We start from the raw sequence: 14,530 nt of genomic DNA, 5'->3' as shown, positions 1-14,530 counted from the left end.
TTTAAAGAGGTGTTTCCAACCATAGCACCCTTTGTTGTACATCTTGTGAATGGAAGCTTGGTAAAAGGAGTGGTGCCAAAATGCTTTAAGCACGCTGTTGTTCAGCCATTAATAAAAAAGTCTGGCCTTGATAACAATGATCCTTCAAACTTTCGTCCAATTTCTAAGCTTCCATTCCTGTCCAAAATACTAGAGAAAATTGTATTTTGTCAATTGAAGGCATTTCTGGATGCACATGAGATCCCTGAAGTTTTTCAGTCTGGTTTTAAAAATTTGCACAGCACAGAGTCTGCTCTACTTAAAGTCTTTAATGACATTTTGATGTATACTGACTCTGGTCATACTGTTGCACTGGTTTTGTTAGATCTGACCGCTGCGTTCGACACAGTGGATCATGAAATCCTACTGTGCCGACTCGAGAACACAGTGGGCATTCACGGGGCTGCCTTGGAGTGGTTCCGTTCCTACTTAGCAGATAGGAGTTTTTGTGTGAGATTGGGTGACTTTGCTTCAACCTCGGCCCCCTTGAATTGTGGCGTGCCACAAGGATCAATCCTTGGTCCGCTCCTTTTTTCATTGTATCTGTTGCCGCTGGGGTCTATTCTCCGAAGGCTTGGTGTGTCTTTTCATCTTTATGCTGATGATACCCAAATTTACATTCCCCTCAAACGTCAAGAAAGCTTCAGTGCCACTGAACTCTTAAAGTGCATTGATGAAATTAAAATTTGGATGTCAACAAATTTTTTGCATTTTAATGATAAAAAAACAGAGGTTCTTCTTCTTGGACCTAGCAGTGTTGGTGATGCTGTCTCAGTTAACCTTGGATCCTTGTCACAGTTTGTTAAGCCTACTGTCTGCAATCTTGGTGTGAAAATGGATCAGGAACTTAAATTGGACAAACAAATTAGTGCTGTGGTGAAAGCAAGTTTTTTCCACCTGAGACAGCTTGCAAAAATAAGGTCCTCACTCTCACGACATGATTTTGAAATTTTGATCCATGCTTTTGTAACTACACGGCTTGACTATTGTAACGCCCTGTACTGTGGGATCAGTCAGTCCTCTCTCGCACGGCTGCAGCTGGTGCAGAACGCTGCAGCGCGTCTTTTAACTGGATCTCGAAAGTCTGACCATGTTTTACCAATTTTGTCTTCCCTTCACTGGCTCCCTGTCCGTTACAGAATTGATTTTAAGATTCTTTTATTTGTTTTTAAATGCCTGAACGGTCTGGCCCCTCGCTACCTGTCAGACCTGCTGGTGAGGTATTCCCCTACACGCTCTCTGAGGTCCACAGATCAACTTCTGCTTGTGGTTCCTAAGACGAAGCGTAAACTGAGAGGTGACCGAGCTTTTTCTGTTATTGGTCCCAAGTTGTGGAATAAGCTGCCCCTGTACATTAGACAGGCTGAATCGCTTCTTGTTTTTAAGTCTTGTCTGAAGACTCATTTTTTCTCTTTGGCGTTTTACTAATTTAAAGGGTTGTTTTACTATTAACAATGTGCTGATGCCCCAATTATGATGTAAATATGTATGTTTTATTGTTTCTTCTGTACAGCACTTTGGTCAACTTTGTTGTTTTTAACGGTGCTTTATAAATAAACTGGATTGGATTGGATTGGTTGGATCAGGTCCCGGTGGTCTGGTTGGATCAGGTCCCCATGGTTTAGGTGGATCAGGTCCTATGGGTCTGGTTGGATCAGGTCCCCGTGGTTTAGGTGGATCAGGTCCTATGGGTCTGGTTGGATCAGGTCCCGGTGGTCTGGTTGGATCAGGTCCCCGTGGTTTAGGTGGATCAGGTCCTATGGGTCTGGTTGGATCAAGTCCCGGTGGTCTGGCTGGATCAGGTCCCCGTGGTTTAGGTGGATCAGGTCCTATGGGTCTGGTTGGATCAGGTCCTACGGGTCTGGGTGGATCAGGTCCCCGTGGTCTAGGTGGATCAGGTCGCGGTGGTCTGGTTGGATCAGGTCCTAGTGGTCTGGTTGGATCAGGTCCTAGTGGTCTGGTTGGATCAGGTCCCGGTGGTCTGGCTGGATCAGGTCCTAGGGGTCTGGGTGGATCAGGTCCTACGGGTCTGGTGGATCAGGTCCGATCAGGTCCTTGTGGTCTGGGTAGATCGGGTCCTAGTGGTTTGGGTGGATCGGGTCCTTGTGGTCTGGTTGGATCAGGTCCCGGTGGTCTAGGTGGATCAGGTCCCGGTGGTCTAGGTGGATCGGGTCCTAGGGGTCTGGTGTGGATCAGGTCCGATCAGGTCCTAGTGGTCTAGCTAGATCGGGTCCTAGGGGTTTGGGTGGATCGGGTCCTAGGGGTCTGGGTGGATCAGGTCCTAGTGGTCTGGGTGGATCGGGTCCAAGGGGTCTGGGTGGATCAGGTCCTAGGGGTCTGGGTGGATCAGGTCCTAGGGACCTGGGTGGATCGGGCCCTAGGGGTCCGGGTGGATCAGGTCCTAGTGGTGCAGGTGGATGGGGTCCCGGTGGTCTGGGTGGATTGGGTCTTAGGGGTCTGGATGGATCGGGTCCTAGTGGTCTGGGTGGATCGGGTCCTAGGGGTCTGGGTGGATCAGGTCCTAGTGGTCTGGTTGGATCGGGTCCTAAGGGTCCATGTAGATCAGGTCCTAGTGGTCTGGTTGGATCAGGTCCCGGTGTTCTGGTTGGATCAGGTCCTAGTGGTGTGGGTGGATCAGGTCCCGGTGGTCTAGGTGGATCAGGTCCCCGTGGTCTAGGTGGATCAGGTCCCCGTGGTCTGGTTGGATCAGGTCCCCGTGGTCTGGTTGGATCAGGTCCTATGGGTCTGGGTGGATCAGGTCCTACGGGTCTGGGTGGATCAGGTCCGAGTGGTCTGGGTGGATGGGGTCCCGGTGGTCAGGGTGGATGGGGTCCCGGTGGTCAGGGTGGATTGGGTCTTAAGGGTCTGGATGGATTGGGTCCTAGTGGTCTGGGTGGTTTGGGTCTCGGGGGTCTGGGTGGATGGGGGCCTAGGGGTCTGGGTGGATCAGGTCCGAGTGGATGGGGTCCCGGTGGTCAGGGTGGATTGGGTCTTAAGGGTCTGGATGGATTGGGTCCTAGTGGTCTGGATGGATCAGGTCCCCGTGGTCTGGGTGGATCGGGTCCTAGTGGTCTGGGTGGATCGGGTCCTAGGAGTCTGGTGTGGATCAGGTCCGATCAGGTCCTAGTGGTCTGGGTAGATCGGGCCCTAGTGGTCTGGTTGGATCAGGTCCCGGTGGTCTAGGTGGATCAGGTCCCCGTGGTCTAGGTGGATCAGGTCCCAGTGGTCTAGGTGGATCAGGACCCCGTGGTCTGGTTGGATCAGGTCCCGGTGGTCAGGTTGGATCGGGTCCTAGGGGTCTGTTGTGGATCAGGTCCTAGTGGTCTGGTTGGATCGGGTCCAAGTGGTCTAGGTGGATCAGGTCCTTGTGGTCTGGTTGGATCAGGTCCCGATGGTCAAGGTGGATCAGGTCCTAGTGGTCTGGGTGGATCGGGTCCTAGGGGTCTGGGTGGTTTGGGTCTCGGTGGTCTGGGTAGATCGGGTCCTAGGGGTCTGGGTGGATCGGGTCCTAGGGGTCTGGGTGGATCGGGTCCAAGTGGTCTGGGTGGATCGGGTCCTAGGGGTCTGGGTGGATGGGGTCCTAGGGATCTGGGTGGATCGGGTCCTAGGGGTCTGGGTGGATCGGGTCCTAGGGGTCTGGGTGGATGGGGTCCTAGGGATCTGGGTGGATCAGGTCCTAGTGGTCTGGGTGGAGGGGGTCCCGGTGGTCTGGGTAGATCGGGTCCTAGGGGTCTGGTGTGGATCAGGTCCGATCAGGTCATAGTGGTCTGGGTGGATCGGGTCTCGGGTGGATTGGGTCCTAGGGGTTGGGTGGATCAGGTCCTAGGGGTCTGGATGGATTGGGTCCTAGTGGTCTGGATGGATCGGGTCCTAGTGGTGTGGGTGGATCGGGTCCTAGTGGTGTGGGTGGATCGGGTCCTAGTGGTGTGGGTGGATCGGGTCCCGGTGGTCAAGGTGGATCAGGTCCTAGTGGTCTGGTTGGATCAGGTCCCGGTGTTCAAGGTGGATCAGGTTCCGGTGTTCTGGGTGGATCGGGTCCTAGGGGTCTGGGTGGATCAGGTCCTACGGGTCTGGTTGGATCAGGTCCCGGTGGTCAAGGTGGATCAGGTCCCGGTGGTCAAGGTGGATCAGGTCCCGGTGGTCTGGGTAGATCAGGTCCTAGGGGTCTGGTGTGGATCAGGTCCGATCAGGTCCTAGTGGTCTGGGTAGATCGGGTCCTAGTGGTTTGGGTGGATCGGGTCCTTGTGGTCTGGTTGAATCAGGTCCCGGTGGTCTAGGTGGATCAGGTCCCCGTGGTCTAGGTGGATCAGGTCCCGGTGGTCTAGGTGGATCAGGTCCCGGTGGTCTAGGTGGATCAGGTCCTAGTGGTCTGGTTGGATCAGGTCCTAGTGGTCTGGTTGGATCAGGTCCCGGTGGTCTGGTTGGATCAGGTCGTAGGGGTCTGGGTGGATCAGGTCCTACGGGTCTGGTGGATCAGGTCCGATCAGGTCCTTGTGGTCTGGGTAGATCGGGTCCTAGGGGTCTGGTGTGGATCAGGTCCGATCAGGTCCTAGTGGTCTGGGTAGATCGGGTCCTAGTGGTTTGGGTGGATCGGGTCCTTGTGGTCTGGTTGGATCAGGTCCCGGTGGTCAAGGTGGATCAGGTCCCGGTGGTCTGGGTAGATCGGGTCCTAGGGGTCTGGTGTGGATCAGGTCTGATCAGGTCCTAGTGGTCTAGCTAGATCGGGTCCTAGTGGTTTGGGTAGATCGGGTCCTAGGGGTCTGGGTGGATCAGGTCCTAGGTGTCTGTTGTGGATCAGGTCCTAGTGGTCTGGTTGGATCGGGTCCAGGTGGTCTAGGTGGATCAGGTCCTTGTGGTCTGGTTGGATCAGGTCCCGATGGTCAAGGTGGATCAGGTCCTAGTGGTCTGGGTGGATCGGGTCCTAGGGGTCTGGGTGGTTTGGGTCTCGGTGGTCTGGGTGGATTGGGTCCTAGGGGTCTGGGTGGATCGGGTCCTAGGGGTCTGGGTGGATCAGGTCCTAGTGGTCTGGGTGGATCGGGTCTCAGGTGGATCGGGTCCTAGGGGTCTGGTTGGATCAGGTCCCGGTGGTCTGGTTGGATCAGGTCCCGGTGGTCTGGTTGGATCAGGTCCCGGTGGTCTGGTTGGATCAGGTCCTAGGGGTCTGGGTGGATCAGGTCCTAGGGGTCTGGGTGGATCAGGTCCTACGGGTCTGGTGGATCAGGTCCGATCAGGTCCTTGTGGTCTGGGTAGATCGGGTCCTAGGGGTCTGGTGTGGATCAGGTCCGATCAGGTCATAGTGGTCTGGGTGGATCGGGTCTCGGGTGGATTGGGTCCTAGGGGTTGGGTGGATCAGGTCCTAGGGGTCTGGGTGGATCGGGTCCTAGTGGTCTGGGTGGTTTGGGTCTCGGTGGTCTGGGTGGATTGGGTCCTAGGGGTCTGGGTGGATGGGGTCCTAGGGGTCTGGGTGGATCAGGTCCTAGTGGTCTGGGTGGAGGGGGTCCCGGTGGTCTGGGTGGATTGGGTCTTAGGGGTCTGGATGGATCGGGTCCTAGTGGTGTGGGTGGATCGGGTCCTAGTGGTGTGGGTGGATCGGGTCCCGGTGGTCAAGGTGGATCAGGTCCTAGTGATCTGGTTGGATCAGGTCCCGGTGTTCAGGGTGGATCAGGTTCCGGTGTTCTGGGTGGATCGGGTCCTAGGGGTCTGGGTGGATCAGGTCCGATCAGGTCCTTGTGGTCTGGTTGGATCGGGTCCCAGTGGTCTAGGTGGATCAGGTCCTAGTGGTCTGGTTGGATCAGGTCCCGGTGGTCAAGGTGGATCAGGTCCCGGTGGTCAAGGTGGATCAGGTCCGGGTGGTCAAGGTGGATCAGGTCCCGGTGGTCTAGGTAGATCAGGTCCTAGGGGTCTGGTGTGGATCAGGTCTGATCAGGTCCTAGTGGTCTGGGTAGATCGGGTCCTAGTGGTTTGGGTGGATCGGGTCCTTGTGGTCTGGTTGGATCAGGTCCCGGTGGTCTAGGTGGATCAGGTCCCCGTGGTCTAGGTGGATCAGGTCCCCGTGGTCTAGGTGGATCAGGTCCCTGCGGTCTAGGTGGATCAGGTCGCGGTGGTCTGGTTGGATCAGGTCCTAGTGGTCTGGTTGGATCAGGTCCCGGTGGTCTGGTTGGATCAGGTCCTAGGGGTCTGGGTGGATCAGGTCCGATCAGGTCCTTGTGGTCTGGTTGGATCGGGTCCGGGTGGTCAAGGTGGATCAGGTCCTTGTGGTCTTGGTGGATCGGGTCCTAGGGGTTTGGGTGGATCAGGTCCCAGTGGTCTAGGTGGATCAGTTCCTTGTGGTCTGGTTGGATCAGGTCCCGGTGGTCAAGGTGGATCAGGTCCTAGTGGTCTGGGTGGATCAGGTCCGATCAGGTCCTAGTGGTCTGGGTGGATCGGGTCTCGGGTGGATTGGGTCCTAGGGGTTGGGTGGATCGGGTCCTAGGGGTCTGGGTGGATCGGGTCCTAGTGTACTGGGTGGATCGGGTCCGGGTGGATTCGGTCCTAGGGGTCTGGGTGGATCGGGTCCTAGTGATCTGGATGGATCGGGTCCTAGTGATCTCGGTGGATCGGGTCCCGATGGTCTGGGTGGATCAGATCCTAGTGTTCTGGGTGGATCAGGTCCTAGGGGTCTGGGTGGATCAGGTCCTAGTGGTCTAGCTAGATCAGGTCCGATCAGGTCCTTGTGGTCTGGTTTGATCGGGTCCCGGTGGTCTAGGTGGATCAGGTCCCGGTGTTCAAGGTGGATCAGGTTCCGGTGTTCTGGGTGGATCGGGTCCGAGGGGTCTGTTGTGGATCAGGTCCGATCAGGTCCTTGTGGTCTGGTTGGATCGGGTCCCGGTGGTCTAGGTGGATCAGGTCCTAGTGGTCTGGTTGGATCAGGTCCCAGTGGTCAAGGTGGATCAGGTCCCGGTGGTCTGGGTAGATCGGGTCCTAGGGGTCTGGTGTGGATCAGGTCCGATCAGGTCCTAGTGGTCTAGGTAGATCAGGTCCTAGTGGTTTGGGTGGATCGGGTCCTAGGGGTCTGGGTGGATCAGGTCCTAGTGGTCTGGGTGGATCAGGTCCTAGTGGTCTGGGTGGATCGGGTCCTAGGGGTCTGGGTGGATCAGGTCCTAGGGACCTGGTTGGATCGGACCCTAGGGGTCCGGGTGGATCAGGTCCTAGTGGTCTGGGTGGATCGGGTCCTGGGGGTCTGGGTGGATCAGGTCCTCGTGGTCTGGGTGGATCAGGTCTGATCAGGTCCTTGTGGTCTGGTTGGATCGGGTCCCGGTGGTCTAGATTGATCAGGTCCTTGTGGTCTGGGTGGATCGGGTCCTAGGGGTCTGGGTGGATCAGGTCCTAGGGGTCTGGGTGGATCAGGTCCTAGGGGTCTGGGTGGATCAGGTCCTAGGGACCTGGTTGGATCGGGCCCTAGGGGTCCGGGTGGATCAGGTCCCGGTGGTCTGGGTGAATCGGGTCCCGGTGGTCTGGGTGGATCGGGTCCCGGTGGTCTGGGTGGATCGGGTCCCGGTGGTCTGGGTGGATCAGGTCCAAGTGGTCTGGGTGGATAGGTCCGATCAGGTCCTAGTGGTTTGGGTGGCGAGACATGGTCCGGCCCAGTCCGGTTTCGGCTCCATGTTACATGTGACACGTGACAGTTGCCGGGTTCCAGACGTATGGAACGCCGCTCCACCACTAACCTATACCGGCTCACCTGTCCAGGTGAAGCGGTCCTGCAGGACTGCAGATCCGGTGGTGAACACTCCATGATGAGGGAAGCTGAGATTCATCAGACACCCAAACTTCAGCTTCTTCTCTCGGAGTCCTCCTTCTTCATCCTCACCTCCGTCCTCAACGGGAAGTTCCTTCAGCTGAGATGACATGGACAGGTAGACAACACCCGGATTACCCACAGAACCCGGGACCTGGACAACCCGCAGACCCCGGACGACCCACCGGACGACCCACCGGACGACCCACCGGACGACCTACCGGACGACCCACCGGACGACCCACCGGACGACCTACCGGACGAGCCACCGGACAACCCACCGGACGACCCACCGGACAACCCACCGGACGACCCACCGGACGACCCGCAGACCCCGGACGACCCACCGGAAGACCCGCAGACCCCAGACGACCCACCGGAAGACCCGCAGACCCCGGAAGACCCGCAGACCCCGGACGACCCACCGGACGACCCACCGGACAACCCACCGGACGACCCGCAGACGACCCACCGGACGACCCACCGGACGACCCGCAGACGACCCACCGGACGACCCACCGGACGACCCGCAGACCCCGGACGACCCGCAGACCCCGGACGACCCACCGGACGACCCGTGGACCCCGGACAACCCACCGGACGACCCACCGGACGACCCGCAGACGACCCACCGGACGACCCACAGACCCCGGACGACCCACCGGACGACCCACCGGTCGACCCACCGGTCGACCCACCGGACGACCCACCGGACGACCCGCAGACCCCGGACGACCCACCGGACGACCCACCAGACGACCCGCAGACCCCGGACGACCCACCGGACGACCCACCAGACGACCCGCAGACCCCGGACGACCCACCGGACGACCCACCGGTCGACCCACCGGACGACCCGCAGACCCCGGACGACCCACCGGACGACCCGCAGACCCCGGACGACCCGCAGACCTCGGAAGACCCGCAGACCCCGGACGACCCGCAGACCCCGGAAGACCCGCAGACCCCGGAAGACCCGCAGACCCCGGGACCCAGACGACCAGTCACCCTCTACTGCTACAGTATTGTGTACTTCATGCATACTACTGGGTATTCTGTGTCTGTAATTATCCACTGAGGAAAAACGAAATTCTTTGAACCAATGAAACATGGTCTCACTGTGATGATGTCACAGGTCCAGCCGTCAAATCCCAGGTAGTGATTGGCCAGCTCCAGGCAGCGGGCGTGACTCAAAGGTTGGCCGCTGGACAGGAAGCGAGGAGGCTGTTTGGAGCTCAGTTTCACCTGCACACAGGGAGATAGGTGGACATTTGGACAGTTAGACAGGTCACATGTTTCTGGACTTTATGTCTCCGCCTGCTCCAACTGGGCCCACCAGCTCCAACCGGGTCCACCAGCGCCAACCGGGTCCAGCTGCTCCAACCGGGCCCACCAGCTCCAACCGGGTCCACCAGCTCCAACCGGGTCCAGTAAACAGAACATCTCCACCTGATCCAACCGGGTCCAGAAAACAGAACGTCTCCACCTGCTCCAACCGGGTCCAGTAAAAAAAACGTCTCCACCTGCTCCAACCGGGTCCAGTAAACAGAACGTCTCCACCTGCTCCAACCCGGTCCAGTAAACAGAACGTCTCCACCTGCTCCAACCGGGTCCAGTAAACAGAACGTCTCCACCTGCTCCAACCGGGTCCAGTAAACAGAACGTCTCCACCTGCTCCAACCGGGTCCAGAAAACAGAACGTCTCCACCTGCTCCAATCGGGTCCAGTAAACAGAACGTCTCCACCTGCTCCAACCGGGTCCAGTAAACAGAACGTCTCCACCTGCTCCAACCCGGTCCAGTAAACAGAACGTCTCCACCTGCTCCAACCGGGTCCAGTAAACAGAACATCTCCACCTGCTCCAACCGGGTCCAGTAAACAGAACGTCTCCACCTGCTCCAACCGGGTCCAGAAAACAGAACGTCTCCACCTGCTCCAACCGGGTCCAGAAAACAGAACGTCTCCAACTGCTCAAACCGGGTCCAGAAAACAACGTCTCCACCTGCTCCAACCGGGTCCAGAAAACAGAACGTCTCCACCTGCTCCAACCGGGTCCAGTAAACAGAACGTCTCCACCTGCTCCAACCGGGTCCAGTAAACAGAACGTCTCCACCTGCTCCAACCGGGTCCAGTAAACAGAACGTCTCCACCTGCTCCAACCGGGTCCAGTAAACAGAACGTCTCCACCTGCTCCAACCGGGTCCAGTAAACAGAACGTCTCCACCTGCTCCAACCGGGTCCAGTAAACAGAACGTCTCCACCTGCTCCAACCGGGTCCAGTAAACAGAACGTCTCCACCTGCTCCAACCCGGTCCAGTAAACAGAACGTCTCCACCTGCTCCAACCGGGTCCAGAAAACAGAACGTCTCCACCTGCTCCAACCGGGTCCAGTAAAAAGAACGTCTCCACCTGCTCCAACCCGGTCCAGAAAACAGAACGTCTCCACCTGCTCCAACCGGGTCCAGTAAACAGAACGTCTCCACCTGCTCCAACCGGGTCCAGTAAACAGAACGTCTCCACCTGCTCCAACCGGGTCCAGTAAACAGAACGTCTCCACCTGCTCCAACCGGGTCCAGTAAACAGAACGTCTCCACCTGCTCCAACCGGGTCCAGTAAACAGAACGTCTCCACCTGCTCCAACCGGGTCCAGTAAACAGAACGTCTCCACCTGCTCCAACCGGGTCCAGTAAACAGAACGTCTCCACCTGCTCCAACCGGGTCCAGTAAACAGAACGTCTCCACCTGCTCCAACCGGGTCCAGAAAACAACGTCTCCACCTGCTCCAACCGGGTCCAGTAAACAGAACGTCTCCACCTGCTCCAACCGGGTCCAGTAAACAGAACGTCTCCACCTGCTCCAACCGGGTCCAGAAAACAGAACGTCTCCACCTGCTCCAACCGGGTCCAGTAAACAGAACGTCTCCACCTGCTCCAACCCGGTCCAGTAAACAGAACGTCTCCACCTGCTCCAACCCGGTCCAGTAAACAGAACGTCTCCACCTGCTCCAACCCGGTCCAGTAAACAGAACGTCTCCACCTGCTCCAACCCGGTCCAGTAAACAGAACGTCTCCACCTGCTCCAACCGGGTCCAGTAAACAGAACGTCTCCACCTGCTCCAACCGGGTCCAGAAAACAGAACGTCTCCACCTGCTCCAACCGGGTCCAGTAAACAGAACGTCTCCACCTGCTCCAACCGGGTCCAGTAAACAGAACGTCTCCACCTGCTCCAACCGGGTCCAGAAAACAGAACGTCTCCACCTGCTCCAACCGGGTCCAGTAAACAGAACGTCTCCACCTGCTCCAACCCGGTCCAGTAAACAGAACGTCTCCACCTGCTCCAACCGGGTCCAGTAAACAGAACGTCTCCACCTGCTCCAACCGGGTCCAGAAAACAGAACGTCTCCACCTGCTCCAACCCGGTCCAGTAAACAGAACGTCTCCACCTGCTCCAACCGGGTCCAGTAAACAGAACGTCTCCACCTGCTCCAACCGGGTCCAGTAAACAGAACGTCTCCACCTGCTCCAACCGGGTCCAGAAAACAGAACGTCTCCACCTGCTCCAACCCGGTCCAGTAAACAGAACGTCTCCACCTGCTCCAACCCGGTCCAGTAAACAGAACGTCTCCACCTGCTCCAACCCGGTCCAGTAAACAGAACGTCTCCACCTGCTCCAACCCGGTCCAGTAAACAGAACGTCTCCACCTGCTCCAACCGGGTCCAGAAAACAGAACGTCTCCACCTGCTCCAACCCAGTCCAGTAAACAGAACGTCTCCACCTGCTCCAACCCGGTCCAGTAAACAGAACGTCTCCACCTGCTCCAACCGGGTCCAGTAAACAGAACGTCTCCACCTGCTCCAACCGGGTCCAGAAAACAGAACGTCTCCACCTGCTCCAACCGGGTCCAGTAAACAGAACGTCTCCACCTGCTCCAACCGGGTCCAGTAAACAGAACGTCTCCACCTGCTCCAACCGGGTCCAGTAAACAGAACGTCTCCACCTGCTCCAACCGGGTCCAGTAAACAGAACGTCTCCACCTGCTCCAACCGGGTCCAGTAAACAGAACGTCTCCACCTGCTCCAACCGGGTCCAGTAAACAGAACGTCTCCACCTGCTCCAACCGGGTCCAGTAAACAGAACGTCTCCACCTGCTCCAACCGGGTCCAGAAAACAGAACGTCTCCACCTGCTCCAACCGGGTCCAGTAAACAGAACGTCTCCACCTGCTCCAACCGGGTCCAGTAAACAGAACGTCTCCACCTGCTCCAACCGGGTCCAGAAAACAGAACGTCTCCACCTGCTCCAACCGGGTCCAGTAAACAGAACGTCTCCACCTGCTCCAACCGGGTCCAGTAAACAGAACGTCTCCACCTGCTCCAACCGGGTCCAGTAAACAGAACGTCTCCACCTGCTCCATCCGGGTCCAGAAAACAGAACGTCTCCACCTGCTCTAACCCGGTCCAGTAAACAGAACGTCTCCACCTGCTCCAACCGGGTCCAGTAAACAGAACGTCTCCACCTGCTCCAACCGGGTCCAGTAAACAGAACGTCTCCACCTGCTCCAACCCGGTCCAGTAAACAGAACGTCTCCACCTGCTCCAACCCGGTCCAGTAAACAGAACGTCTCCACCTGCTCCAACCCGGTCCAGTAAACAGAACGTCTCCACCTGCTCCAACCCGGTCCAGTAAACAGAACGTCTCCACCTGCTCCAACCGGGTCCAGTAAACAGAACGTCTCCACCTGCTCCAACCCGGTCCAGTAAACAGAACGTCTCCACCTGCTCCAACCCGGTCCAGAAAAAAGAACGTCTCCACCTGCTCCAACCCGGTCCAGTAAACAGAACGTCTCCACCTGCTCCAACCCGGTCCAGTAAACAGAACGTCTCCACCTGCTCCAACCGGGTCCAGTAAACAGAACGTCTCCACCTGCTCCAACCGGGTCCAGTAAACAGAACGTCTCCACCTGCTCCAACCGGGTCCAGTAAACAGAACGTCTCCACCTGCTCCAACCGGGTCCAGTAAACAGAACGTCTCCACCTGCTCCAACCGGGTCCAGTAAACAGAACGTCTCCACCTGCTCCAACCGGGTCCAGTAAACAGAACGTCTCCACCTGCTCCAACCGGGTCCAGAAAACAGAACGTCTCCACCTGCTCCAACCCGGTCCAGTAAACAGAACGTCTCCACCTGCTCCAACCGGGTCCAGTAAACAGAACGTCTCCACCTGCTCCAACCGGGTCCAGAAAACAGAACGTCTCCACCTGCTCCAACCGGGTCCAGTAAACAGAACGTCTCCACCTGCTCCAACCGGGTCCAGTAAACAGAACGTCTCCACCTGCTCCAACCGGGTCCAGTAAACAGAACGTCTCCACCTGCTCCATCCGGGTCCAGAAAACAGAACGTCTCCACCTGCTCTAACCCGGTCCAGTAAACAGAACGTCTCCACCTGCTCCAACCGGGTCCAGTAAACAGAACGTCTCCACCTGCTCCAACCCGGTCCAGTAAACAGAACGTCTCCACCTGCTACAATTGTGTCCCCGCCCCATCTGTCGGCAGGTGGGACAGAACTACACGGAGCTGAAAACTAACCTTGAGAGGCGACTTGTGGAACAGTGGGCGTCCATCAGTGAGCCGCTGGGCGTTCGATGCCTGGACTGCAGAGTAGAACTTGATGAGGGCGTAGAATCCCGGAGGGTGGAGCGGAGCGTTGGGACACACCTTCAACAGGTAGAGGGGACCGAAGGACGAGAAGACGGCAAACAGCTCCGCCTGTCAAAAAAAACACTCGCATAGATCCGTTCCTCTGTCGGACACACACTCGCATAGATCCGTTCCTCTGTCGGACACACACTCGCATAGATCCGTTCCTCTGTCGGACACACACTCGCATAGATCTGTTCCTCTGTCGGACACACACTCGCATAGATCTGTTCCTCTGTCGGACACACACTCGCATAGATCTGTTCCTCTGTCGGACACACACTCGCATAGATCCGTTCCTCTGTCGGACACACACTCGCATAGACCTGTAGACTCACATAGATCTGTGGCTCTGTCAGACGTTAACTCACATAGATTTGTGGACTTACATAGATCTGGTGCTCTGTCTGAGTGGACTCACATAGATCTGGACTCACATAGACCTGTAGACTCACATAGATCCGTTCCTCTGCCAGGGAAGGCGAGATGTCCCACACAAACAGGGTCTTGCTGTTGTCCACAGGGACCAGGAAGTCCAGGATGTCCACCTCCATCAGGTGTGCCGCGCGCGCCAGTCCTCGTTCAAAAACCTGCATATTTTACTTGTTTTCAGTCTCACACGAACTTCTTTCATCCCAGCATGAGATGCAACATGTTTCCCTCTTCCTCACCACCGAGGGGACGAGTCGGCTTCACAGTCACGTGTCTCAGGCCGGCTGACGTAAAACAGGTGGGACTTTAGTCAGGTGGGCTTACCTGTTTAATCTGCAGAGAAAAGACAGCTGCGTTAAAATCACCTTTCTGTGTCGGAGTCTGGCGAGGTATCACTCCGCGCTGAAAGCCGAAGATGTTGGTTGGTTAAACAAACCAGAACTAGTACCTGGAACCCGGTAAAGTTGCGTTAACTCACCGCCACAAACCGCAAACTGGAGAAATTTACCGCGCTTCCTGGTGGGCGGAGCCTGCTGGGACAGTGAATGAAGACCGGAGCTGACGTCACGCAAGGCAGACCAATCAGA

The 14,530-nt window shown here is 57.2% G+C and overlaps 1 protein-coding gene across 1 annotated transcript in view; it reads right to left on the bottom strand.

Annotated features, from left to right (window-relative positions):
- Positions 1–14,247, bottom strand: part of rdm1 (RAD52 motif containing 1) — a gene marked incomplete at its 3' end in the record, with an annotated part of 34,319 nt that extends 20,072 nt beyond the window's left edge. Inside the window, exons 1-5 of the mRNA XM_079253186.1 lie at positions 14,183–14,247; positions 13,967–14,101; positions 13,401–13,580; positions 8,936–9,061; positions 7,760–7,916 (exon numbers count right to left, since the gene is read on the bottom strand). Of these exons, the coding sequence (XP_079109312.1) occupies positions 7,760–7,916; positions 8,936–9,061; positions 13,401–13,580; positions 13,967–14,065 (562 nt within the window). The 5' untranslated portion in view covers positions 14,066–14,101; positions 14,183–14,247. The remainder of the gene's footprint in view (positions 1–7,759; positions 7,917–8,935; positions 9,062–13,400; positions 13,581–13,966; positions 14,102–14,182) is intronic.
- Between the last annotated feature and the right edge of the window lie 283 nt (positions 14,248–14,530).

The sequence above is a fragment of the Telmatherina bonti genome, assembly GCF_933228915.1.
Source record: "Telmatherina bonti genome assembly, chromosome: 14".
NCBI lineage: Eukaryota > Metazoa > Chordata > Actinopteri > Atheriniformes > Telmatherinidae > Telmatherina > Telmatherina bonti.
Note: the sequence above shows the minus strand (reverse complement) of the source record. Positions and strands in the feature narration are given on the sequence as shown.